This window comes from Nicotiana tabacum, chromosome 23 (assembly GCF_000715075.1).
Source record: "Nicotiana tabacum cultivar K326 chromosome 23, ASM71507v2, whole genome shotgun sequence".
Taxonomy (NCBI): domain Eukaryota; kingdom Viridiplantae; phylum Streptophyta; class Magnoliopsida; order Solanales; family Solanaceae; genus Nicotiana; species Nicotiana tabacum.
In genome coordinates, this window is record NC_134102.1 from 70,444,577 (window position 1) to 70,470,638 (window position 26,062).

Below are 26,062 nucleotides of genomic sequence, written 5' to 3' on the forward strand. Positions count from 1 at the left end.
CATCGGCAATGCTTCCTCACATGCTCCAACTCCCCACACTCGTAGAAACCTCGAATTGAGAATGACCATGTGGCATGAATCGGACCTCGTGAACTAGAATAACCACTGGAAGAACCCGGTACTGATGAATCTTGAACTGATGGAGTACGATACGAGCTCTAAGCTGGGAGTGTACTGAATAATGATTAAATTGGGCGAGCACTGTATGAATTATGTCTAACTAATGAACCACGAGGAATCTATCGAGCTGCCTGAGCAGGCCTAAAAGGAAGACCTATGTTATAATGCGGGTGGCCTCCAAACGAGGTTCTACCAAAAATACCTGAACCACAGGGCCACTTGTCATCCCGCTCTTCTTGATCAAGCCTAAAAACATGCTCTAAGCGCCTAGAAATCTCAACCACCTTGTCAAACCTAGCATCTATCTTGACCTCTCGAGCCAAACTGTATCATAGACCATAGTTGAGTCCATCAATGCACCTTTTGGATCCTCTCTCTCTCTCTCTCTCTCTCTCTCTCTCTCTCTCTCTCTCTCTCTCTCTCTCTCTCTCTCTCTCTCTCTCTCTCTATTAGTAGGAACCAACCATACTGCATGACGTGCCAAATCTGCAAATCTCATCTCATACTAGGTCACAGTCATATTCCTCTGGCGTAGCTGCTCGAACTCCCTATGCAGCTCATTTATGTAAGTTTATGGAACAAGCTTCTCTAAGAAGAGAATTGATGCCATGTAAGTGTTGTTATGTCATCTTGCTTGCCTGAATCATAAGTCTGCCACCATCTACAGGTTGCCCCTATCAGCTGAAAAGTAGTAAAGGCAACTCCATTAGTGTCTACAATACCCGTTGTGCGAAGAATCCGATGACACCAATCCAGAAAACCCTGAGCATCCTATGACTCTCCTCTATTGAACTCGGGATGGTCAAGCCTCTTAAATAACTCCAACCTCTTCTGCTCCTCATTGGACATAGATGGACCAAACTTGGCCCGAGCAGCAACCACTGGCTGAATAGGCAAAACCCCTGGTGTCTGATAACCTTGAGCTAGCTGCTCCAGTGTACAGATAGCGGGAGTCTAGGCACTTCCCCCAGCCAAAGAGGTAGCTGGTGCAACTGGTATTATACCCGCCTGACCCAAGCTCGTTAACACACTCAAGATTTGAGCAAAGGTCTCCTGAAGATTGGGTATAGCAATAGGCACCGCCGGTGTCTGAGCTGGTACCACCGGCTCAACAGTATCCGGATCCTGCTCCTTCACTGGATCAATTGGTGGCTCTACATGTGCTGCTCTAGCTATAGTGCAAGCTCCACCTCAGCCCCGGCCTCTCGCGGCCCTGACTAGTGGCATTGATGCCTAATGAGTTGAACATGTCCTCACCATCTGTGAGAGAATAAAAGAGTAAAAGTTCAGTTTTCGGAATTTAACAAATCTTTACGACAAAAATGCAAGAAAGTGAAGTTTCATAATAGTTTGGTAGCCCCTCGAAGGTAAGTACAGATATCTTCATACCGATCCGCAAGACTCTACTAAATTTTCTCATGACTCATGAGACCTATGCAACCTAATGCTCTGATACCAACTTGTTAGGACACAAACTCCCACCGGATCTGCAACAGCGCCTAACAATACTTGCTAGGTAAGCCAACAATTCTACAATAACAATGAATTCAATAAGATAGAAATTAATAATCTCAATAGCGGAAATATAATAAAATATTTGAGTAAAGAAACGATGGCACTACTATAATCATCCCAAAGATCTGGTGTCAATGAGTACATGAGCACTATAGAATCTCAAGATACATGGCTAAATCCTCAATTCAACTTTCTGAACAATAGGATAGTAATAACAAAAATAAATGGAAGAGAACTTCAAGGTATGAGAACAACATAGCAACTACCTCATAGTCTCCACAAACTGGTACCAATTCAACTCTATCAATCACCGCGCTCGAGGGTACCTAGATCTGCACATGAAGTGCAGAGTATATTATGAGTACAACCGACCTCATGTACTCAATAAGTAACAACCCTAACCTTGGGCTGAAAGCAGTGACTGTTGATGACAAATTTTGATCCTCCTTTTTAAAATTAAATTATTTACACTTATTAATCAAAAATAAATGTAGTAAATTATTTTTCAAATCAATAACACCTATTCTTAAAATATAAATCATATAATACTTCTTAATAATTAAAGCTATTAAATTAATGGCAATTTATTATTAAACATTTACAAATTGTATTACTCCTATTATTTTAAATTAACTTTCATATCTTAACAAATAAATTTTTCAATTAATTTAATAAACTAGTGTTTAATTTATAACTATATTACCTTTATTACTTTAATTAGCCAAAATTAGTTTTCACATATGAAGTGTTATAATTAATTTTAATAACTAATTAACTTTAGTAATTAATAATATATTTGATGATTATATTTTATTGCATTTAATTAGGATTAATTAAGTTTGATTAAGTTAATTTTAAAAAGGGATTAAAAGTTAAAAAGGCTGTAATTGCAAATGATTAATTAAACTCAATGTGGCCATGTTTTAAATTCTATTTCAGCAAATATATCCCAATGCACAAGCCCAACCACCCTTGACCCGGTCCAGACCCACCCTCTATGTCCAAGTGGGCGATCCACGCCAATCCATCTAAACTAGTAGTGAAACGACACATCACTTGTCCTCTACACTCACAAAAGAAATATAAATGATCTTGACCGTTGATCAAACTCATAAATGGTCCATAATTAATCTCTATTTTTCCTTTATTTTTAAAGCCATTGCCAGACCCCATCTCAACCGTTGGATCACAAATATCCAACAACCATCGTTTTTCCTAAAAACTCATTTTTATCGAATTTCAAAAACTCATTTTTATCGAATTTCATTCTCCAAATATCAGAGCCATAGATCTTAAGATCCAATGGCGCAAATTTAGCCTCTCACATTAAACCTGCTAAATCCCCTCAACCCTAATCATTCACCCACACCACCCGGCCGCCCTCATTTCCCTTTTCTCTCTCCTTTCCCTCATCCCGTCAGAACCTATCAATCAAAAAATCTTGCACAAATCTATGCAAGGTCACACGATTCAACCTCGAATCATCCATCTTGTCCCAGCTAGCTGGGAATCACATCGATTTTTTTTCATTTTTGTCGATTTAATTCAAACCCCAAAACCAAATCCTAGACCTAAATCGTGCAACTGAAACTCGTATGTTTTCCCTTCGTCCTTCAAATCGGAGCATGCATGACTGATTTTCATCATTATTATTCATTTTCAGAGGTCAAACGTAATGACCTCTAGACATTAGAACTCGCCAATAGATTTTCCCTCTCAACGGTCGATTCTTCATCTCCTCGTGTCCAGGTAAAAGGTCTTCAGTATTTTTCCCTCTACTTTTCTCTAATTTCACTGTATTGCTATCATCATCTACCCATCGTCACCATCCACTAACTAATTTGAATTTACCGTAACCCTAAGGCTTGAAGGCCACTATAAATATGACCTTAAATGCTCTCACCTAACAGACGCTAAAGACATCAATACACACCTAACACTACTGATTCATACACTGAAAGAATTGAAAGTTTAAGTCTTTTATGCAAAATTTGAGTTCCAATATTCCTTTCTAACTTCTCTTTCCTCCTTTTATTTTTTGTTCGAGTTTAATCTACTATGAGTTTGTCATAGTAAGTTTGGACATCTTAGACGGCTGTCAGCATTCGCTTGGTTTGCTGCTCCACAAAAGGTCAGTGTAGACTGACCTCTTCTCTTTAGTTTTCCTAAATTAGTTATGTAAATCTATGTTTATGTCGTTTGAACTGATAATCATTTGTTGAGCATGCTAGTATGGGTTTTTTACTATGTACCGTTCTTCATGTTATTCTGTTTATTCTGAGGTTGATCAGGCTTCCTGGCAGTTATGTTGCTTTGTGTTGTTATTAATTTGTAATGATCATTTGAATCTTAACCCTCATAGCTTAGATAGTAAATATGATTCTTCATGCTTTTCTCATTAATAAATTCTTTTAAGTCTTCGCAATTAGTCAAAGTTGAAACTTTATGTTGATTATATGTGTGATTCATCCCTGTTAGTTGAAAAATAATTATGTGAACACTATCATCTCAGATAAGCCAATTGAATCATGTTTATGAATCCTTCTTAATGTCCTGTTATGATTACATATCTCCAGTAGTATGATCATTATATCTATGAAGTTGTATTGCTTTGTCTTGGTTCAATGGTTGATTCTCATTTCAACTTTATATCTGATCTATTGGCTTTGTTGACTCTAGTTGTTAGTCATGTTCAGTGTTCTTAGTGACTCATATAAGTCTATCATGTGGTGAACCTGAACCTGCTCACTTTTTGATTTGCCATGCCCCTCTATTATCCCATGACTCTGAACTCTATAGGAGTGGCTATCTAAAATCTTTATTGTTGTGATGGTTGAATGACTCTTATTGACTGTTATGCTTATGCTCACACTCATCATGCTACTTCTTCTAGTCCAGTGATATTTATGAACCCTTCCTATGTTCTTAGCTTGAGAAAAATGTGTGATTCGATCACTGTGTTGCTTGTCAAGATTTATACCAGTAGCCATGTGTAATCCTGATCCTCCCACATTGTCATATTGCACTCAAATAAATGACCCTCATTAAGGGACTTGCTCATATTTCTCCTGCTAAGACTTGATCATGATGCCATGTCATCTTGATAGAATGAGACTAATAATCTCTGTGTGTGAAGATCATGAATTAGACTTTGTTGGTTTAATTTATTAATGAACTCACTTACCTGTTTAAGTGAACTAATTATAGCTTACTTATCTTGCTTTCGCCAACTAAGGATAAACCTCTCTACATGTTGCTCTATATCTGTCTCATATCACTATGTATAGAACCTGAACATGCAATGGAGTGTTATTTGGCTCTAGCATCCTGAAAACCTATTAAACTACCAATTGTTACTACTAGTATCACGTCATTAGGGAACAAATGACCTCTCTTATTATATTGATGTCTCTGTTACTTACCATCACCTCTAAGAAGTTTGAATAAGTTGTTAGTATAGGTGTTTAGTGGGAAAAAATTTCAGCCACGCGTATGCTAGCGTGGATTGATATGAAATATCTATTGACTTGCTATAAGTATTGTGAACTTGTTCAGGTGTCCTGAGATGATAAATCTTCAGTAGAACTAATGGGACTAATGCATATATTTTTCTGTGTTATCTACTAATGCTTGGATCGCTTAACTAAACCTCCTTGAAACTTGAACTTATTAGAAATAGTACCTATATACTGATAATGTGTAATTAACTTTCTGCATCTTAATAATGATCCTTCTAAGTGTTCTGAGACACGTTAAGATCAACCTTAAGGTCACTATGTTACTAGACTCTGTCAGTCTAATTGCTACGATTTATCCTTGTGTTGGTGTTCTGATAAGGGATTCTTGGGTCAATATCGTAATTGGCTCTGAACTGTTTACATCTGGTACTTTGATGGTAGTACAATGTCTTCTATAGCTGTTTGCTTTAATGTGTTGAATTTTTGTGCATCTGAACCTTTGAAAGTTTATCATGAAATTTGTGCTTATTTCTGATAATATGAAAATTGCTAAGTTGACACTTTACTTGTGCCTAAACCTTTGAGGATGAGTAAGAATGGATTACTAAAGGTATTTGGGTGTAAACTTGGTTTGTGGTTAAGATACCCTTCCCTGACACAAGCACTGCTCAGGGTCCATGAGACCCTTGTGAACTCTGAAATGTCAGGGGTCGTCCACATGAGATTGTATCCATGAATAAGGTAACATTTCAATACGTCATTAATTCTCATTAATCCTCATCGTATTAATACAAGTGAAACTTGTTTCACTGTATCCCTCAGCTCCTTTATTATTATTCTGCTGTTGACTTTCACTAATTATTTTCCTGTTCTTTTTTGTGCATGTACTATTCGGGCCTGCTGAGTTCCTTTGGAACTCAAGCCCAGGTTCCAGACTTGGTTCGCATCCTCTGCTTTCCTTCCTGTTGAGTTTGTTGCTTATGTGAACCCTGTTGGGCCTGATTATCCGCTGGCCCAATATCAAGAGTCCAACTCTTTTTTCTCGTTTATTTCAACCAATCATTAGCCATTATTTGTTACTCATGTGTGTGTGTGTATTGGAAACTAACATTACTATTGGTTATTGTTTGATGTTTATTTAGGAAACATAGACAAACCCAACCTTGTAGGTAAAAAGAGGTTCGAATAGGATTATAAAAAAAAACTCGCCTGCTTTTCATTACTTTAGCATATTTGAACTTTTATAGTTTAAAACTAATCTTTTCAGTAAATAAACAATTTACTTAAATTTTATCGCTAATTATTTTCAACTTTAAGTGTTTAACACATTTGAGAACGAAAACCAACACTTCTTGGGAAAACTTCAAAGCAGATCATACATGATAACAGACTATTTTAAAAAAAACTAAATACAGTCACGCAATCAAGTTTACAACAACAAATATTGTCGAGTTTTAAACAAAAGACTTTTGTGCTAAAGCAGTCTTAAAAGACAAAGGTATATCCGGTTTCCAACTTGAGACATATTTTTAAAGGGTAAATCTTTTTCTTTACAAGTTGCATACCCTCACAAATAATATCTCTCTTTTTAAATAGAATACACAACTTTTTTCCAAAATAATGAATTTTTTAAACAAGTTTTCAAAATAGTTTTACAAATCTTATTTAGCCACTTTAACCACTAACTAAGCAGAATATAGACTTTTCTTTCCTCAAACCTAGCCTAAGCCTAAGGAGCTACCTCAGATAAATTTTAAAGGGTGCCTAAAACCTTTCCCCTAGAATAACTAAAACCCTTACCCGAATCTCACCGGTTAGCAGACCATTAAGATAATAATTTTACAGATTTATAGGTAACCTAATATACCTTAAAATATTATGTGGTGACTCTCTTAATCAACTTCGGAAGAACCATTATTTTTATTGTATTTTGACTAGTGTAAAATAGGGCACGACAATGACGAGCTCGGAAGGAAAGGTTAGTGTCCTACATCAATAATCAGTAACAACTCAGGATATAATAAAGACAATAAAAGTGAATAACTCAAAGATATTATATTCAGCTCGTTCACAATTCTGGGAATTTAGGCATGCTTTCCAAGTATAACAATCAAAGACCAACACAGATAAGACATTTAATTTACCAACTAGCATGAGAAAAATACATCTCTATGCTTATATGTCATACATGTCAAGTCAATATCATCATAGTGAAACCATCAAGCATAAACACACTCAGCACGCTCACGGTGCCTTGCACAAGTGCCTCTCACCATCACATACATAATCACACTCAGCACTGTATGGGTGCCTAGCACAAATGCCCCTCACCAAAGTACATATATATCCTTGTGTCTACGCTCACTATGAATACCAGACTCCGGATGAGCGGATCCTTGCCCGGGCGCTAATCAATATCATATAACCCAATAGTGGGGCCTAGTGCATGTGTCGCCCCTACTCAGTACCACTGTCACGACCCCAATTTCCCTCTGTAGGATGTCGTGATGGAACCTAGTCTCTAAGACTAGGTAAGCCTAACAATTATGCGGAATAACAGAATATAAAGCTAAAACTCAACCTCAACCTCTGAAATAAATAAGAACTGTGATTCAGAATAATTACAACTCCCAAAACCCTGTAGACATAAGCCACAAGCTCCAACGAGAAAAATACTAAATATCTCTATTCATCAGAATCTAATAAGGAATGAGAAAAATAGAGGGGGACTCTGAGATCTGTGGACGCTGGCAGATATACCTTGAAGTCTCCACGTACGGGCTAGCTCACGAGTACCTGGTCTGGTAAGCAGTACCTGGATCTGCACAAAAATAAATGTGCAGAAGTGTAGTATGAGTACATCACAACGGTACACAGTAAGTGTCAAGCCTAACCTCAGTAGAGTAATGACGAGGTCAGGTTAGGGCTCCTACTAAAAATAATAGGAAACAAGGCAGAAGATATAATAATATAATGAAATGAATGAGAAGTGAACAATGAGAATTTACAGAAAGATAACAACACGAAATTCAAGAAGACAACTACAACACGTGAGGAAAAACAAGATTCTTATACGTTAAGAAATAACATCATCAACAACAACAACAACAACAACAACAACAACACAGCAAATAGAGGTAAACAACAGAGGGCGTTCCCGAGGTACCGCCCAGTAATCCCAAAGTAAATACACAATAGGGGCGCTCCCGAGGTATCGCCTCGTAGTCACAAAAGTAAATATGCAACAGGGGCGCTCCCGAGGTACCGCCTCGTAGTCCCAAAAGTAAACATACAACAGGGGAGCTCCCGAGGTACCGCCTCGTAGTCCCAAAATTAAATATACAACTCGTAACCAATGGAACAACGAAATTACAGGAAGGAATCCCACAGTTAAGGACTGAATACAAAATCTAGGAAGCAGGTAATTCAATTAAACATGTTGCACAATTTGCAAGTAAGAATTAAGACATGTAGACATGCGACATTAGGCTCAACATGATGATTACACATGCTAGAGCAACCCAGTTAAGGAATTGAAGAGGAAACTACTTAGCAAGAACCGGATTTTTAATATTTAACCCGAGTACGCACTCGTCACCTCGCGTACACGGCCTTCACGTATTGCAAATATCATAACCGTACCAAATCCTAAGGGGAGTTTCTCCCACACAAGGTTAGACAAGTTATTTACCTTAAATCTCGCCCAATCAATCGATAAGAATATCTTTTCCTCGACTTTCCGACTCCGAACGACCCAAATCTAGCCAAAAGTAATTAAATACTATAAATATAACTATAAGAAACTAATCTAAATAATGAAATTATGACTTTAACAAGGAATTAGAAAATCTCCTCAAAAGGTCAACCCGGGCCCACGTCTCGAAATCGGATAAAAGTCATAAAATTCGAACACCCATTCGACCACGAGTCCACCCATACCTAAATTACTCAAATCCGATATCAAAACCTCAAAATTTGACCTAAGCATTTTTCTACCTTTTCCCCCAATTTCTCAACCCAAATCCTTAACTAAATGAAGAAATTAATGATAGATTAGTGAAAATTAATCAAAAACGAGTCAAGAATCCTTACCCAAATATTTTCTCTGAAAATCACTCAAACTTTCGCCTCAATCTGAGCTCTCTAGGTCCAAAAATGGAGAATGAAATCAAACCCTCGAACTTAGGCCTTTTCTGTCCAGTTAAACCGCATCTGCGGACCAAGGATCGCTTATGCGATGCCGCATCTGCGAAAAATCCATTACAGGTGCAGAAAACACCCATGTCCAGGGCTTTTGCTTCTGCGGATAAGGGCCCGCATCTGTGAGACCGCTTCTGCGGGAATGCGACAACACCTGCGACCATTGGCGCTTATGCGCCCCTGCCATCGCAAAAGCGAAGGCGCTTCTGCGAAAAATGTCCCGCTTCTGTGACCACTGCTGGGCAAGGCCAGCTCCACATCTGCGACTCAAAGCTCGCTTATGCAAGTCTGCACCTGCGGCCAATCCCACCGCATGTGCGATGACACCAGAACCAACCCAGCATCAGAAATCCTCTAAGAACAAAAAAATGATCTGATGACAATCCGAATCACACCTGAGGCCCCCGGAACCCCGTCCGAATATACCAACAAGTCCTAAAATATCATACGAACTTAGTCGAGCCTTCAAATCACTTCAACCAATGCTAAAAATATGAATTACACATCGATTCAAGTCTAATGAATTTTAGAACTTCCAACTTCACATTCGACGCCGAAAGCTATCAAATCAAGTCTGATTGACCTCAAATTTTGCACACAAATCACATTTGACATTACGAACCTACTCTAACTTCCGGAATCGGAATCCGACCCCGATATCAAAAAGTCCACTCCCGGTCAAACTTTTCAACTTTCGCCAATCAACGCCGAAATGACCTACGGACCTCCAAATCAACATCCGGACATGCTCCTAAGACCAAAATCACCCTACGGAGCTGTTGGTCCTGTTAAACTCCATTCCATAGTCGTCTTCACACAATTCGAACTACGGTTCATTTCTACGACTTAAACTTCCATTTTAGGGACTATGTGTCCCATTTTACTCCAAAACCAAAAACCAAACCTCTCGGCAAGTCACGTAACCACAGAATGAAATAGAGGGAGCAATAAATAGGGATTCGAGACTAATACTCTCAAAACGACCGGCCGGATCGTTACAACCACTTAGCCCAATATGGTCCTGGCATACATGTCACCTCAAAATTAATACCAAATCGGCTATATGCCCCAAGCTCATTCATCAGCCGCTCAAGTCTTAGTTAATCGCATCTCACAGTACTGAGTTCAACAATATTACACATATGCGGCTTGAACAACATATGAGTGATCAAAACAAGTATGTACTGAGACAACAATATCATACACAGATATAGTAATATGAATGAGGGTATTACTACAATCAAGGCACAAACCTCAAAACATAAAGAATGACCCTATTCAATTTTCACCCATGTTCTTCTTCACCAGGTAGAAATAAATACCCCTCTATCCCCTCCTTTCTTCTTCTTCCTCTTCTTATTCTTCTTCTTCATTAGAGACCCAAACTCCTCGCCTCACCCCACGCCCTACCCCACCTTGTTTCTTCTTCCCTTTCCTTCCCCCCTAATTTGTCAATGCTTCTTCTTCTTGATTAGAGACCGAACCCTTGACTCTTATACTTTTTCTTCTTTTTCGTTGTAGTTTTCTCGATTGATTGTTACTCAAACATAAATTTTATAAAATCCAGCTGAGTTGCTCTTCAATTCAAGCTGGTGGATTGTAGTGTTAGGGGTGGTTATATAAGGGAGAAAGGGGTCACCGGTCGGCTTAGGGTGGCGGTGAAATCGTGGGGTTCTCATAAAAATTTTAATTATAAACAAGGAGAAAATCACAATAATAAAGGCTATCATGCACTTAATTTAATTTGAAACACAATATTATTTCCCATGTCAGCAAGAGATGTGTATCTGGTCACTTGAAAAGTTACAGTGTTTAAGGTTGTGCTTGGCACGAAGCATCAAAAATATTTTTGAAGGAAAATATTTTTCATGGAAAATGAATGATTTTATTACTTATTTTTTTTTGTTTGGTAGATGAGTGAAAAAAACTTTTCCGGAAAATATTTTCTAGTGTTTGATTAGAAAGTAAAAAATATTTTGTAGGAAAATAATTTTTTATATTTCCCGTTCTCCCCTTCCCCATCCCCTCACCTCCTCCCAACCCCAATTACCCAACGTTTTCAAGACTCTATTTTCTTCAAGAATTTAATTATTCTTTTAAAAAATTACACAAACCCAAAGGGACTAATGTGTTGCTTTACCTTTTTTTACACAACAAAAAACGTTAAAATTTGTACTTCATAACTAAAAAGAAAATACTCTTTTTTTTGTTGAAAAAAGCTACTCTTTCTATAACATGAAAAATAAAGTACTCATTTTGATGAAATAAAAGAAAATACATTTTCTACATCATGAAAAGAAAATACTTATTTTGTTAAAATGAAAGAAAATGCATTTTCTACATCATGAAAAGAAAATACTCTTTATTGAAATGAAAGAAAATACTTTTTCTGCATCATAAAATGAAATTACTTTATTTTTTGTTAAAATGAAAGAAAATACTTTTTTTACATTTATCAATTATTCTACCATAACGTTAAAGAAGCTAAGCAATGACAAAGAAAATATAAATCATATGAGTGGAAAGATGTTAATCCAATTGGGACTCAAGAATAAAGTCTATAGAAGATTAAATATTCAAATAGATGAATCTAAATCATACGAAAGGAAACATGCCCAATACATTGTAGTTTGCTACTCCTAATTGCTAGAATACCTTGTGTCTTACTAGTGAATATGCTGGGGGAAAAAATTAATTTTAATAGGAGTACCATAATAGGTTTGTGAATTAGGATTTTGAGTTTTAATTACTTGTTGACTTGTAACCAATTTCATAATTTCAAGGTCCAAGGAAAAATTAAATATTTTATTATTTTTAAACTTAATAAATAAATATATTTTCACATGTAAATTTTTTCGGTAAGATTCGGTATTCTACCCTAATTATCGTTACATTTAGAGATTTATATAAAAAAACATCCGGTGTTATTGAAAGAAAACCTAAAAATCAGTTTGGTACCATATGATTCAAGTGGTTTAGTTAGTTTTTAAATATTCATTGACACTCCTAATTTACATAGCATGTAGTATGAACATTTAGTCCCAAATCACATCTCGAACACCTCCAACATACACGCATGAAGTCAAGTTTTTAGCAAGTCCCAGTCATATTTGTGCACATTATAACCATGAAATGCATGTAAAGAATCATAGGTAAGGCTGTCCAACGGGCCGGGTCGTCCCGTCTCATCCTGGTCACGTCCCGCGTCCCGTCCCACTTAATTCTAAACGGGATGGGCCCATGTTAAACGGGACACAGGATGGGACGGGATGGCCATTTCGTCTCGTTTCGTCTCGTCCCGTCCCGTCCCCCCTGTCCCGTCCTGTCCCATCCCGTCATGTCCCGTCCCGTCCCGCATGTCCCACGTCCTATTTTTTTGTGTGCATTATATACAAGAAACTTATAATCCTGCTTATCAAGGTTTTCCTAAGACCACTGTTAGAAATGATGTTTTTAAATTTCAAACTGAATATCTTCAGTATATTCGTTGTGTATTTTTTCACTTATATTGTAAAGTGTCTATCACATCTGATATAGGTCGTAGTCATAATAGTTGTGATTATTTAACTGTTATATGTCATTGGGTTGATCATCACTGGAACATGCAAAAACGTATTATTGGTTATAAATTTGTTGATTCAAAACACACTGGAGCATATATTGCAACTAATGTTCTACAAATTATTGATTTTTATGGACTCATTGATAAAATTTTAACTATCACCTTAGATAATACTTCTGCTAAGTGCTAACACAACTGCAACAACTAGCTTAATAAAATGATTGCAAAATTAATCCAACTTATGCACCGGCCATTAATAAAATGATTGCAAAATTTAAAAAGTATTTTTTCCCTATTCCCCAAGTTTATTTAATTTCTACTATACTTAACCCATCTTTAAAATTAAGAGGTGCAAATGGACTTGTTCGTAAAATTTATGAGAATTTAGCAATTCAAGAAGATGAACAACCATCTTTCGAAGACTGCCAAGCTAACATATATTCTTATATTAGATCAATGTTTGATAAATATAAATCTATGAAAACAACAAGTGGTGAAACTAGGGAAGAAGAAGAATACAATGAGATACTTAGCACTGGGAGCTATGACGGCATGGAACTCATGGAACATCAATCAACATTGCCAATTCCAGAACAATGTCCGAGAGAAATTATAGATAAGTTACAACGAAGTTATATAGGAGCTTACAAATATTAGTATGATAATTTGTAATTGGCTACTAAGAGGCTTAGTTCAAACAGAACCCTTCCTAGAAAGTGGCTGCATAGATTAGGTGCTCTTCGAAAGAATTATATTTGTATGTGAGATTTGAAAGTTCTATTAATAAAATAAAAGGCTCTAAGCGTTGAAGTTTTTTTATGAATTGTCTTACACTCTTACTTAGTTACTTAATGGCTTGAAATTATAATAAATAAATTATAACTCTATTATAAATTTATAATTACTAGAATATTTTATTACAAGTCTTTTGTTTTAATATTTTATAATTCTTTACTTAGTTTTCTAATTTCCGTTTAATTTTTAAGTTTATTAAATAAGTCAAAAAACTAGTTGTTGCAAATTTTAAAAACTTAGTCATTGTCAAAAGAATAGATGTTGCCAAACTCAATGCTTAAATAATATTTTTTTTAAAACGGCACTTAAGGCCCGCGAACCCGTCTCGTCCCGTTCCGTTCCGTCCCATCCCGTTTGTTAGCGGGACGGGATGGACCTACCGTTTCGTCCCGTTTGTCTCGTCCCGTTTCGTCTCGCCATCGTCCTGGCTAAATGTCGTCCCGTCCCGTTGGACAGCCATAATCATAGGAAACAAATGGGGCAGGCTAAAAACTTGGCTGCTGAAACTGGATTCTTCTTACCGATAAGCTTTTGGGGCAATAAAATTTGCTATTATTCTTAAAGAAGCAGAGTGTTAAAAGGTGGCCGAATGAAATAAATATAATCCGGCAAGAATGGATGGAAGTTTCTGCTTGCTCTGCACCCGAATACTGCATAAAGTTTCTTTAGTTATGCTGTACTCAAGGGCGACTCAATCAAATCGAAAGCCTAAAGGTAAAACTGAAGACGCGAGAAAATAACATTAGTAATATGATAACGGTTAAATAAATAGACACGATTAATTTAGATAACCAAGAAAAAGTTATATGATCTTAACAAATTTTCTTTCAAGGTTTTAAGTTTTTTTTTTAAAGTATTCCACAATATAATATTGTCTAATATTTTAAAATTTTGAGTTAAACTATTCAAATATTCATATCTACTAACAAAATATTTGATAACTAGAACCAATGTAGTGTATTGAAACAAAATGTTAATGTTTTGTTAACTTAAAAAATCTTACTAATACAAATAATTATAACTAATAGAAAAAGTTTTGGGGGCCTTTGACTCTTGGGGGCGCCTAAAGCAAAAGCTTTAGCGGTCGTACCCTAGAGCCACCTATGGCTGTACTTGATAGTAATTTTAATTAATATAATTCGCGGCTTGAAGTCTTGGCTAATACCATTTATATTTTTTGAAAAATTCGTCGACTTAAATTATCTGTCACACAGAGGACTGAAGTTTAAATTATAATTAATATAAATTTTGACGAGATATTTTTTTTACCAATAGAAGAATTCGTAAGTTGGTAACATGGTTATTGAATTTACACCATAAAATTATCAATGTAAAAGAAGCATCAACAGTGAGCTTGATATTCTCAAATTGTTCAAATCAATAATGCTTCTTTCTTAATTTCTTCCTTTTACAAATACATAATATCCAACACCTATTAGAAGATAGAAGCTAGCTGCTAGTTAGGAGTCTAATTCAGCATGCAGTTGGCATATTATAACGGCAAATGGAGTAACAATGACCATTCTCTAACCACTTTATAATGCAATCTCCATGAAATATATGTGAACAATGCATACACAGCAACTTCCTCTCCTTTACAAGCTCTTCAAAACAGATGACGCAGTCCTCATTCATACTAGTAATATTTTCATCAGCCTCCTTTCTCTTTAGCAATTGCATGGATGACTTACTAGCAGGAACCATCCCATTGAAGAAACGCAGGGACAAGGGCAACAATTCTTCTTCAAACAATATCCTCTCATCATAAAAATTGCTAAAGTTTAAAGTTACACCAACAAACACCTTCAAGTATTGGAGACCCTTGTTAGATTCATTATCATCAACAATTCCACGTACTTTGTATATCATATCATGGATGACAATGTGACGATAATTCCGATCAAACTCTTCATCACCCTACATGTCAATATTTGACTGCATGACAGACTAGAAGGTATCATATGACACGTGTACGGAAAGGTCAAGATTGAGATGAAGTGATTTTTCATGAACTTGTCGTCCTTGGAATTGTCCAGGGTCATGGGGTGCAGGCCTACACCAGTATAGGTCAGTATGAAGGTCAAATTGAATTTCTAAATAACAAGTATCGTCATTGATGTTTAATCTTTGAAATCGAATGGCTAGAGTATCAATAAGATCAAAGATTCTTCTTCTTAAATCATGTTCTAGTGGTGCTACTGCTTGCTTGATCAGGACGCTTGCAGCATAGGAGGGATGTGAGTACGTGAAAACATACTCCATTATTCATCAATGGGAGAAGTAGTCTCAACCTATCTACTTATTTATAATGGGACTTAGCTAATACATGTATCCTATACCTACTCAAATTAGGAGAACCTGAATTTGAATTTGACGCGGAAAGAGTTTGAGCCCTAAGAAAGACCCCAAGGAAAAACAAGGTATATCGAACATCGGAGTGAAGGATTATCACAAATTAATTAGTTGAAATAAATAAAAACTCACTAAGGAATTTTATTTCAGCAAAAAGGAAGACATACGCAATCGAACTGGATCATCGTCACTGTTGCTTCAAACTAGAAAAAGGGGAAAACCGCCACAGAAATAATAGATCCATGCAAGAGATGCTTCTGAAATAGAATCCTACTGCACCCTTCTATCAGGTCCACACTGCCATGACAGAGAGCGAAATCCGGCCGTCCAAAACCCATCCACCCTTCTTTCGATGGGTACAAAGTTACAACCCAATTGATACAGAAAAGGGGTAGAGGATTTGATGAAAAAAGAGAGGCCAACGGTGGTGGACGATTTGGACCCTCACGACTAGGGGAGGGCATCAGTCCGTTCCGTTCGATTTTCATGAAATTCGATTTATTCGTTTTTCAGTTTTATATTTATTGCATTAATAATCGAACCAAAATTAGTTCGGTTATTTCGATTCGGTCAATTTTAGGTTTGATTCGGTTGGTTTGGATATATAAAAAAGAAATAAGAAAAAGAAAATTAAACAATGGCTTAGCATCACGTTTTTCACCAAAACAAAATCAAGAGCAAGTAAGCAACTAAGAAATTAGTTGCACTCGATCCGTAATTCCTTATGCATTATTCATTCCGAAAATAAATTATTAACTCAATCCTTCGAATTATGTCTATTTTACCTCCAAAAACTATACCTCACTAGATGTGTGTAGTTCTTTTACAACCAAAATACAATATAAGTTTTTCCTAAAGATTCACTGTTTAAACATTTAGCAACAAATGATGCACAAACATAGAACTTTATATATCTAATCAGGATGTAAAATGCATTTCTAACTAATATTTCATTTTCATATAAAGTTATCCTTATTAACTATAACAACATAAAAAATATATGTGACTATCATTACCCATCACCTTAAATTCCTATTTTCCAATAAAAAAATTAATTTTTGACAATTAAATAATTGAATAAATGCTATTGAATCTACAAAATATATACTCTAACCTACTAGCGTTAGACAACAAAAGGCGAATACTTTAGGTTTAAGTCTTATTCGTATTTGAGAAATTTACTAGATTTACCTATAACTTAAAGAATTAGAAGAGCCTAGAGCCAAAGGCCAATAACCCATATAAAAATTTCGGTTTTTCGGTTAACTGAAAAATCAAGGCACCAAAACCGAACACCAAACTTTTTAAAAATATAAACCGAACACCGAAAAAACCGAAGAAAAAATCAAAATTATCAGTTCGGTCGATTTTTTTATTTCGGCCGGTATTATGCCCACCCCTACTTACGATAACCTTTATAAGTAAAAGCCGAAGGGCATTCATTACTTTAAAGTAAATGCCAAAGGGTCACGTGTCACAAAATTTGCCCATACTTATCGCTTGTTTGGATAGTTGTTACTTGTTATATTGTATCGTATTATTACTTTAAATACGATATTTATTTTGATTGTTATTTAATTTTATTATATCGTATCGTTAAATTCGGCGTTACGTAATGACGAAAGGTATCACTTATAAAACGACCGATTTTGTGTGGTCGCGTCGTTACCTTATTTTCTTCTCTTATTTTGCCCGCCCTTATTATTAAATGATTCTATTTATCATTTACCCTACCTATTTATATAATAATTTTACCTCGTACTTTACTTTTTCTTTAAAATATTACAAGTGTATTCTTCATATTGTAGGTGCATGGCATTATGAAACGAGGTAAACAATACAATCTATCCAAATATTGTATACATCAAAATGATACACTACAATACAATACAGTACTATACGATATATTATGAAATGATACATAACAACTATCCAAACAAATTGTTAGCTAGCGTTTGAACATAGATTTGGTTGAAACTTGCAAAATGAGTTTTTGAAATTATGTTGAAAAATAATCTTTGAAAATTAAAGTTGTGTTTGGACATATATTTTATTTGAAAATAAATTAAAGTTTGTGAACAAAACTGTTCCAAATCAGTTTTGGGAACTTAAAATTTTTTTCAATCTTTTTTGAAAAACTAATCATATTCTATCAACAAACAATGTTTTAAAAAAATTAAAAAATGCTGCCAAAATTTATATCTAAACAGGAGCTTATTTTATTGTTAAACATATTTTAGCATTTGATATCACAAATATTCAAATGGTGGAATTATTTTGATTTATCCTTTCTATTTCCACTTTGAACATATATTTAGTAGGCGTTTAGACAATATTTGCTGGAAACTTAAAAAACAGTATTTGAAGTTAAAGTTAAAAAAGAATATTCCATTTGTTCCAATTATGTGTCATACTTTTCTTTTTAGTTTGTCTTAAAAAAATATCATACTTTTTATTAAGAATTAATTTAATTTTTAACTCCGTACTTTACCCTTAATGGATGATTTATAGCCACACAAATATTTATGACTTATTTTAGACCCCAAATTTTAGAAGTCTTCCTTTCTTTGAGATTTGGGGGAAGGGGGGAGGGGGTATTAATTCGGGAATTGAAGTTGTATTTAAATATAAATTCCACTTGGAAAAAAAGTTGAAGATGCGAGCGAGCCATTATTTGGGCTTAGATTTGGGCTTTTTTTTCAAAAAACAAAAAATTCATATGATAAGTTTTTGAAAAAAGAAAATTCAAACTCGCAAAAACTGCTTTTGGGTGAAAATTTTTCTAGCACTCACAAAACTTAAATTTTTTTTTCAAATAAAATGTATGTCCAAACACAACTTCAACTTTTAAAAAATTATTTTTCAACACAACTTCAAAAATTCTTTTTTCAAGTTTTAACCAAATACATGTCCAAACGCTAGCTATGTCACTTGAAATACTCTTCAAACAAGTTATTCAAATCAATATTTGCAGATATTGAAAAATAATATTTGCAAATGATCAAATCAATTTTTGCAGATACTAAAATATAATATTATGCTCAAACGGAGACAAGCTTCAAATTGAATTGTAAGTTTGTTCTTATTATAGCTTAATAGCAAATAATTCCATCCAACACTTAACGCCCTGTCACGTGCATACTGCAATGTGACCTCCAGTTCAACTTGAACTTGCTATTTATTCTAGTGATTACCTAACTAGCCCACCAATAAAAACTATGCCTATCAAATCTTACGCAAATGGAAAGAATCACTTAGCTATTTTCTCTCAGCGCTTTAGTCTCTATAGTTTTCACTCACTCCGGTAACACTCTTAAGTACATGCTTGTTGATATTTTCTAGCCTAATTAGCTAGCTACAAGATTTAGAATATTGGGTTATGGGCAACCTAATTCCACTTCTCTATTTTAGGCTTAACAAAGACCAGAAAAGACAGATAGCAGCTTAAAACACACCATTCAAAGACCATAAAAGTTGAAAGGAAAAATTCACCAATTAATAACCTTATGTAGGTAGTACGTTCCAAAGTGGAATCTAGGGTCGAAATCTTGAACAAGTTTCTGGAGTAACAACACTCTGATAAGTGATAACATAAGCTGGCAAGAACTATACAATAAACTAAATGAAAGCACAAGGTTGACCAACGAATACGATGCATGTACAACTCTCAATGTGAGAGATTCACCACAAGATTTCAACAAAATCGAATATACTTGAATATCAACTTTTGAATGTTAAACCATGAGAACTCGACAATGAACAAATTTAACTAGGTACATAAATAAGTAGGCTGTAATGTCGTTACTTATAAATAAAAAACTACATTTATCATAGCCAGCTCTAAGAAGGTAAATGAAGAAACAATAGAATATAACAAAGGACAAGGCTTGATCCTTACAAAGAATAATTATAGCATGACATGGAACCATGAGACTAGCACAGACATGGTTATTTTGGGTACTAAATTCATTCCTCAATTCAAAATCTCAATTTCTTGTAATCTGTAGAACAAATAATTCTCTGTGACCTCCGGAGCTTTTCTCCTATGGGCTTGTATTGTAAATTTATCACTCTTCTATTTAATCAGAACTTGGATACTTTATTCTGAACTCTGCTTTGAATACCAGAGCTTCTTCTGACAAATCAATATCTTCTCATTCTCTACGCCATATTCTGTGTCTTCTTTATGACAGCTCCATCTCATGCCCTTAGCCATAGTGGCAATTGCATCTACAAAGTAGCTGGACTCCCGGATAATTGCATACCCATTAGGCCGCAAAATACGATCCATTTCCAGCAGTACATACTTCATTTCACATCTGTAAGATACACATAACTTATGTCAGGATCGACGCTTAGAAATGATACTGAAACTGGTGGGAACATTACTTACTAAAGGATGGGGTGGGGGTTAAGCTTTAGAGGTGCAATGTTCTTACCTATGACTTTCAGAAGTGAAGAGATCGTCAAGGTGAAGGAGATCATATGTTCGAGGATACGTTGAGAAGGCCTCACACCTATATAACAACAAAGAGACAAAGTTACAAATGAATCAATCAACTGCTGCAGTTTAGGCTTCAATTTTGCAAGCAAAATCTAAATTACCAGTCATGGAATGTTCCGATAAGACCTCTGTCATAGACCACAGGAAGCGTGTTTGCAGCATAAGAGGAAACCACATTCATGACCCAAAGTGGATCCTCAATCAGAGCAGCAGCGAAACCTCCGTACAAGGTGTTCATGTCCATCACATTTCTGATCTTCTCAGTTCCAATAGCTGGGAGCAACTTCTTGTAGTGCTTCGCTCGCACCTTCCACTTAACATCATCATGCTTGAAGGCACCCTCACTACCTCCACGAACATCAGAAACACGTTCTGGGGCAACATGCAACCGTTGTGGCCATTTGGCTAGGGCATTCAACTTAAGTTTCTTAGCAGCTAGATTTGGCACTACTACACAGGGTCGGAGAGGAGTGTACCATGCGGAATCTGGTTCAGTACCATCGTCGCACTTTGGAGGGTAATTGTCAGGGTTATCAAGTTTCGTATAGCAGCTGTTGTCTGTCAACTTCTGCCACACGGCAATGTCATCCTTCTTGTTGAATAATTTGAAGCACATTGAAGTTAGCAAATCTTGCAACTTCTCATAATCTGATTTCTGCTCCTCAATAGTGGTATTCCATCCTCTCCAACGGTTCTCATAGTTCACCGGTGGGCCAGAAAGGACCCAGAAACCTCCAGGGCGCAGTATACGATGTATTTCAAGAAGGTAAACTCCACCTGCCAATAGTGAAGGCTGAATTAGAAAAGCATGCGGATAAAGCATTTCCAATTTCTGGCCCGCGTCATATAGCAGTATAAACAGAGGCTGGATTTGCAACCATCCTAATGCAGAATGTGCGATCACACTCTGGCATACAATCAAGATACGCATATAACATTTTCTAAATAGGTTTCTTACCAAATTCGGTCCATGGAATTAGGCATCTTGAGCAATGAGCCATGTCAAAAGAGTTTGAAGGGAAAGGAAGACGCTGTGTGGAAATGATGCCCAGAACCGCAGGAATTCCACGTTCCAGAGCAAACTGAACTTGAGCTTCATGATTATCTCTTGGAGCAAGAGAGACTGTCAGAATTCCACGATCTAGTAAATCACCTCCCCAGCTTGCCACCTAGATAAAGAAGAAATACGTAAAATTAAGTAGGAATTCTGGATTATATGTCAATCTATCAATTAATTACCCCTCAATCCTAAACGAATTCCACATTATATATTTCAACAAAATTTCTCAGGGGAAACATCAGATAACGAAATGTTTGATCATTAAGTAATTAGATAAGAAGATGTGATATTACAAACAATAAAGATCAGCGAAAAAAACAGTTTAGCAAATACATAATTAGCAGAATGGTTATGACTTCATGATCAAAGAGATAAATCAAGCGAATATCTTGATAAAACATAATAGAAGAGAAAATGCCTATGAATGTGGAATTCCTCATTGGCACTCATCAACATTGAGAGAAATATCCCTCATTTTTGCTAGCACTCTCAATTGGATTCCAAGAGCTTCTTCTTTTATTAGTTGGTGCTCACATATATCCATGCAGACTAAGATGTAGTTTGGATCCTAGTTAAAAAGTGTCATATAACAAACTTAAAATTTATAGGGCACTCACCCCACAACCAGTATCAATGGCAGTCCGGATGGTCCCATCTGTCATCTGCGGAATCAAATCTTGCATCAGATCAACATATTTCCCAACACCATTGGGGAACATAGTACCACCACCAGGAAAGATGAACTTTTCCCCTTCTTTTATCAGCCAATGTTGATTGGATTTTTGTTTGTTAATCCAATCATACGGGACATTCCTGAAGCCAGATCAAAATTAACAAAAATTAGTGTTTAGGAATGAATCCAACAACATAACATAAACAAACAAAGATACTGAACATTGGTATTACCTGTACCAACATTCATTTTTGCTCTTAGGCCATCTTATTGGCACTTTATAGCCATCTGGTGGGGCGACCAAGCATTCCTTCCTTTCAAAATTAGGAGGGCAATGGCGTTCCATGAAAGTAAGGCGATGAAGACCATACTTCTTCCATCTCTGCAGTAGCAGCAATAGATCATTTAAACATGGTCGATCGAATAAAGTTAACAAGGACCAGATTAATTAGTCAAAAGAAAATACCCTTGGATCTGTGCATGGAGTATAGTCCTGATAGTCAGCACTGCATTCAGGAAAGGAAACGGCTTTGGTCTGTACAGCATTCCCTCTCGGAGTTTCAGTTTCATCTTCCCTGTTAACCTCCTTTGTTACATATCTCTCCTTTTCAGAGCAAAAGATTCCACCAAGATAGAATGAAAACCCACAGAGCACCACAACCATTAACGCCACGGGAATTTTCCAGGAATTTTTATCCGGTGGATATGGTTTTCCATCTTTGTGCCCCATTTTGTCACTTTTTATTGATTACTTACCTGCATAAGAAGCAAACAACATGGTTAAATCATTTCAATTAATAAATCTACCGTCATACAACCATTTGAAATTGCTTACAATCCTAGCTTCTTTAAAGAAAAACAATAGAATGTAAACATAACACTTAACTATTAAGGCAAAAAAAGTCTTTAAAAACAGAATAGAATAGAGTCCCAACTAAGAATACAGTACCCTACTACCTTTACAACTGGAAAACTCACAAGCCCAAACAACAAACAATGAGAAAAGCATAGGCCCATATAGATCTAATGGTCAGAGCCAGCCACTAATAACTAACTATTGAAAACCATGAGATCTGTTAAGACTAAAGACTTTACAGGAACACATGACATAGGGACCCCAAGAGCTTTATCAAATTCAGCTGAGGGCCCTCCAAAAGCCTCTAAAAAGGTTGAATTATGAAACCAAACTAATGCTTTTGCATCTAACTTGAACTGTGTAAAAAACAAATACCAAGAGTAGTTGATTTTTGACCAAATAGTTGATTTTTCTCATGAAGAAATTTATGGTTTGAAACTTGAAACCACATTGGTTGAAAAGCTTAATGACATTAAGGTTATGGGTTGTTCTTTATTCCCAAAATAAACTTGCCGACAGAAGAGAAAAAGATACATTAAATGCAAGAATACCTTAAATAAAGCTCAAAGTGACAAAAAGATTCAATCTTTATGGTCATTTTATTCCTCTAAAAACCAAATCTTGCAGAATATTGTTCATCTTAATTCAAGAAAAAAAAAAGACCTTTTTCACCAAATCATAGAAAATCCAATGGTGAGAAAGACAGCAAAGGTCACAATGCCAGGATCTGAAAAAGATCTGACACAGAAAAAAAGAATGATAGAACCCAGAGTACCACAGTGTCCTAACAATTCAGCTTTTACAGGAAAGAAATGCACAGCAAATGGAAGATCAGAAAAAAAAGTACCTCTAATATTACGTGTCCGATACAATTATATATCAGACAAAGATTAAAAACCCAACAATTCTCCGCTATCACTGTGCTTAAAAAATCTATTCAACAATGTATTAATGGGTCCAGAAAAATGGACCTATGAATGCCAAAGAAGAAAGAGGAGGAGAAAAATGGAGTAAAGATATATGAATATAAGTATATCTGAAAAGCTAAGCTCACATATATGTATACAAAAAATTGGAGGAGAATTAAAGATTTATAAAAAGAAAATAGTAAAAATATAGTAGAATGTGATGGTTCCTGGTTATTTCTATATGGTTATTAGCCTCGTTAGCTGTCTTTGTAGTTTGGATTTATTACAATTACCTCTTCGTCATGGTCCCTTCCATTCTTCTCCCTTTCCTCTCTCTGTTCCTTGTCTGTCTACGTATATCAACAAAACAAAAAATCAATAGTTTTCCTTCTCTCTCTTTGTTTCTGGGTAAATTCTTGATCAGGTAAACGGTGAAAAAAGAATTATTTCTACCACTGAAATGATTCTCACCCACAATGTAAGCGGTGTCTTCTCTTTTTCTTTTCTTTCATTCATACAAATGTATACTATTATTATTATTATTATTATTATTAATAATATACTGGTATTATCATTATTGACGGTCGTTTGGTTTCGATATACAAATAATAATTTGTCTTGGCAAAATTCCCCATAACATTATACATTTGTTTGGTTTGGGCATTGAAATAATCAATCACATCATAAAGTCTCGTGTAAGATAATATAGTATTTGATTGGCAATATTAAATACTATTTGCATTAAATTATTACGTGAAATAAAAACATAATATGTATTAGCGCATAAATTAAACTATTTAAAGATAAAAATACCTTTTTAGAGTAATTAATCAATGTATAACAATCATAATTTCATTATTAATCACCTTATAAACTATCTATACATTACTAATCCCTTCATTTTATTTTTTTGTAAAATATTTTTTTATTTTAATAGAAAATACTTATAAATATATTATCAGACATATCAACTCCTCTTTTATCAGTTTCAGCACTTCCATCTATATACACATTGATTTTGTGTCGGGTAATTTCACCCAAAAAAAATATTTTTTATTGGTATTCCTTCCATTCATGCACCAGGCAAGAAAAAAGATCAAACTAACTTCGGACTCTCTTGTATAAGAGACTTAGAAATATCTAGTATAAATGGTGGGATGAAAATTGTTGATTGTTCAATGTCAAGAGGTATGGTGGGACTGGGATAATTGAGATTCTCTACTATTAATCTTAGATTTCAGTTTTGAACCATAAGATTATAAACCAATTGTTAGAAAGCTTTTGCCCCTTAGTGAGTTTATTCGGTGTAAATCCAAAATAGTTGGTCAATATATTCTGAATACCAAATGCCTAAACTTAAGAAAACAAATGCTTGGCATTACATTCTCGTTACATGGTATGGGTTCTTTTTAAATGGTTTGTTAAATAAGTGCACTTCTTAGAGATTTTTTATTTTCTTGCTAATTCTCTATTAATGGAATGAAAAAACGCAGCTTGTATTACCTAAGCATGCCATAGCAAAATCGAAATCAAAGTACATGTAGTCCAATATATTTTTGGCAAAAAATATTCTCGGGGCAAAGGCAAACTGTAGGAAAAGATTCAAAATAAAAGTCAATGGCATCTTACCTCTAATAATCGATCTCTGTTTTTCCCCCTTTTTTTACCTTGTATTTTCCTTTATTGGAAAAAAACACATTCACATGAGTTTTGACTTTTGAGTTATGGCATTACAGGAAATTTAGGGCAATACGGCGGTTAATTTATTTTGTTATAAATTCCGTCTGTTGTCGCCAAGGTTTTCATTTATCTTCTCAGAGAAAAAGAAATGCCAACAGAATAAGTTACACAAACAAAAACAAAAAAACAATTGCTGGTAAATTTAGACAAAAAATATTATAAATGGCACGTATGTGTTTGTTATATTTTCGATACGAACATTAAACCATCCACGAGGGCCAATTAATGATATTAGAAAATGAAATTAGGAACGGGAAATGTGCATTTGCCGTCATATCTGTACCTTCTTTTCTTTTAAATTTGGAGATGTATCTTAGTA

At 35.4% G+C, this 26,062-nt stretch overlaps 1 protein-coding gene and 1 long non-coding RNA gene across 6 annotated transcripts; both read right to left on the minus strand.

The window, feature by feature from the left end:
- Window positions 1–3,624: 3,624 nt before the first annotated feature.
- Window positions 3,625–11,285, minus strand: LOC142177469 (uncharacterized). Its single transcript, XR_012705913.1, has 2 exons — window positions 9,186–11,285; window positions 3,625–7,914 (listed from the first exon to the last, which is right to left on the minus strand). It is a non-coding gene; the product is annotated as an uncharacterized LOC142177469 (long non-coding RNA).
- An 8,409-nt stretch (window positions 11,286–19,694) lies between these two features.
- Window positions 19,695–24,484, minus strand: LOC107803761 (putative methyltransferase PMT21). Of its 5 annotated transcripts, none has more exons than XM_016627535.2 (8): window positions 24,297–24,484; window positions 22,706–22,995; window positions 22,473–22,621; window positions 22,184–22,379; window positions 21,465–21,675; window positions 20,608–21,283; window positions 20,442–20,519; window positions 19,695–20,321 (listed from the first exon to the last, which is right to left on the minus strand). In XM_016627535.2, exons 2-8 carry the CDS (start codon window positions 22,967–22,969, stop codon window positions 20,102–20,104), a joined length of 1,794 nt encoding a protein of 597 aa, XP_016483021.1. In that variant the 5' UTR covers window positions 22,970–22,995; window positions 24,297–24,484; the 3' UTR covers window positions 19,695–20,101. The 5 variants fall into 5 exon arrangements, with proteins under 5 accessions (XP_016483021.1, XP_016483017.1, XP_016483027.1 ...); XM_016627531.2 differs by lacking the exon at window positions 24,297–24,484 and adding an exon at window positions 23,943–24,164; XM_016627541.2 differs by lacking the exon at window positions 24,297–24,484 and adding an exon at window positions 23,647–23,943.
- Between the last annotated feature and the right edge of the window lie 1,578 nt (window positions 24,485–26,062).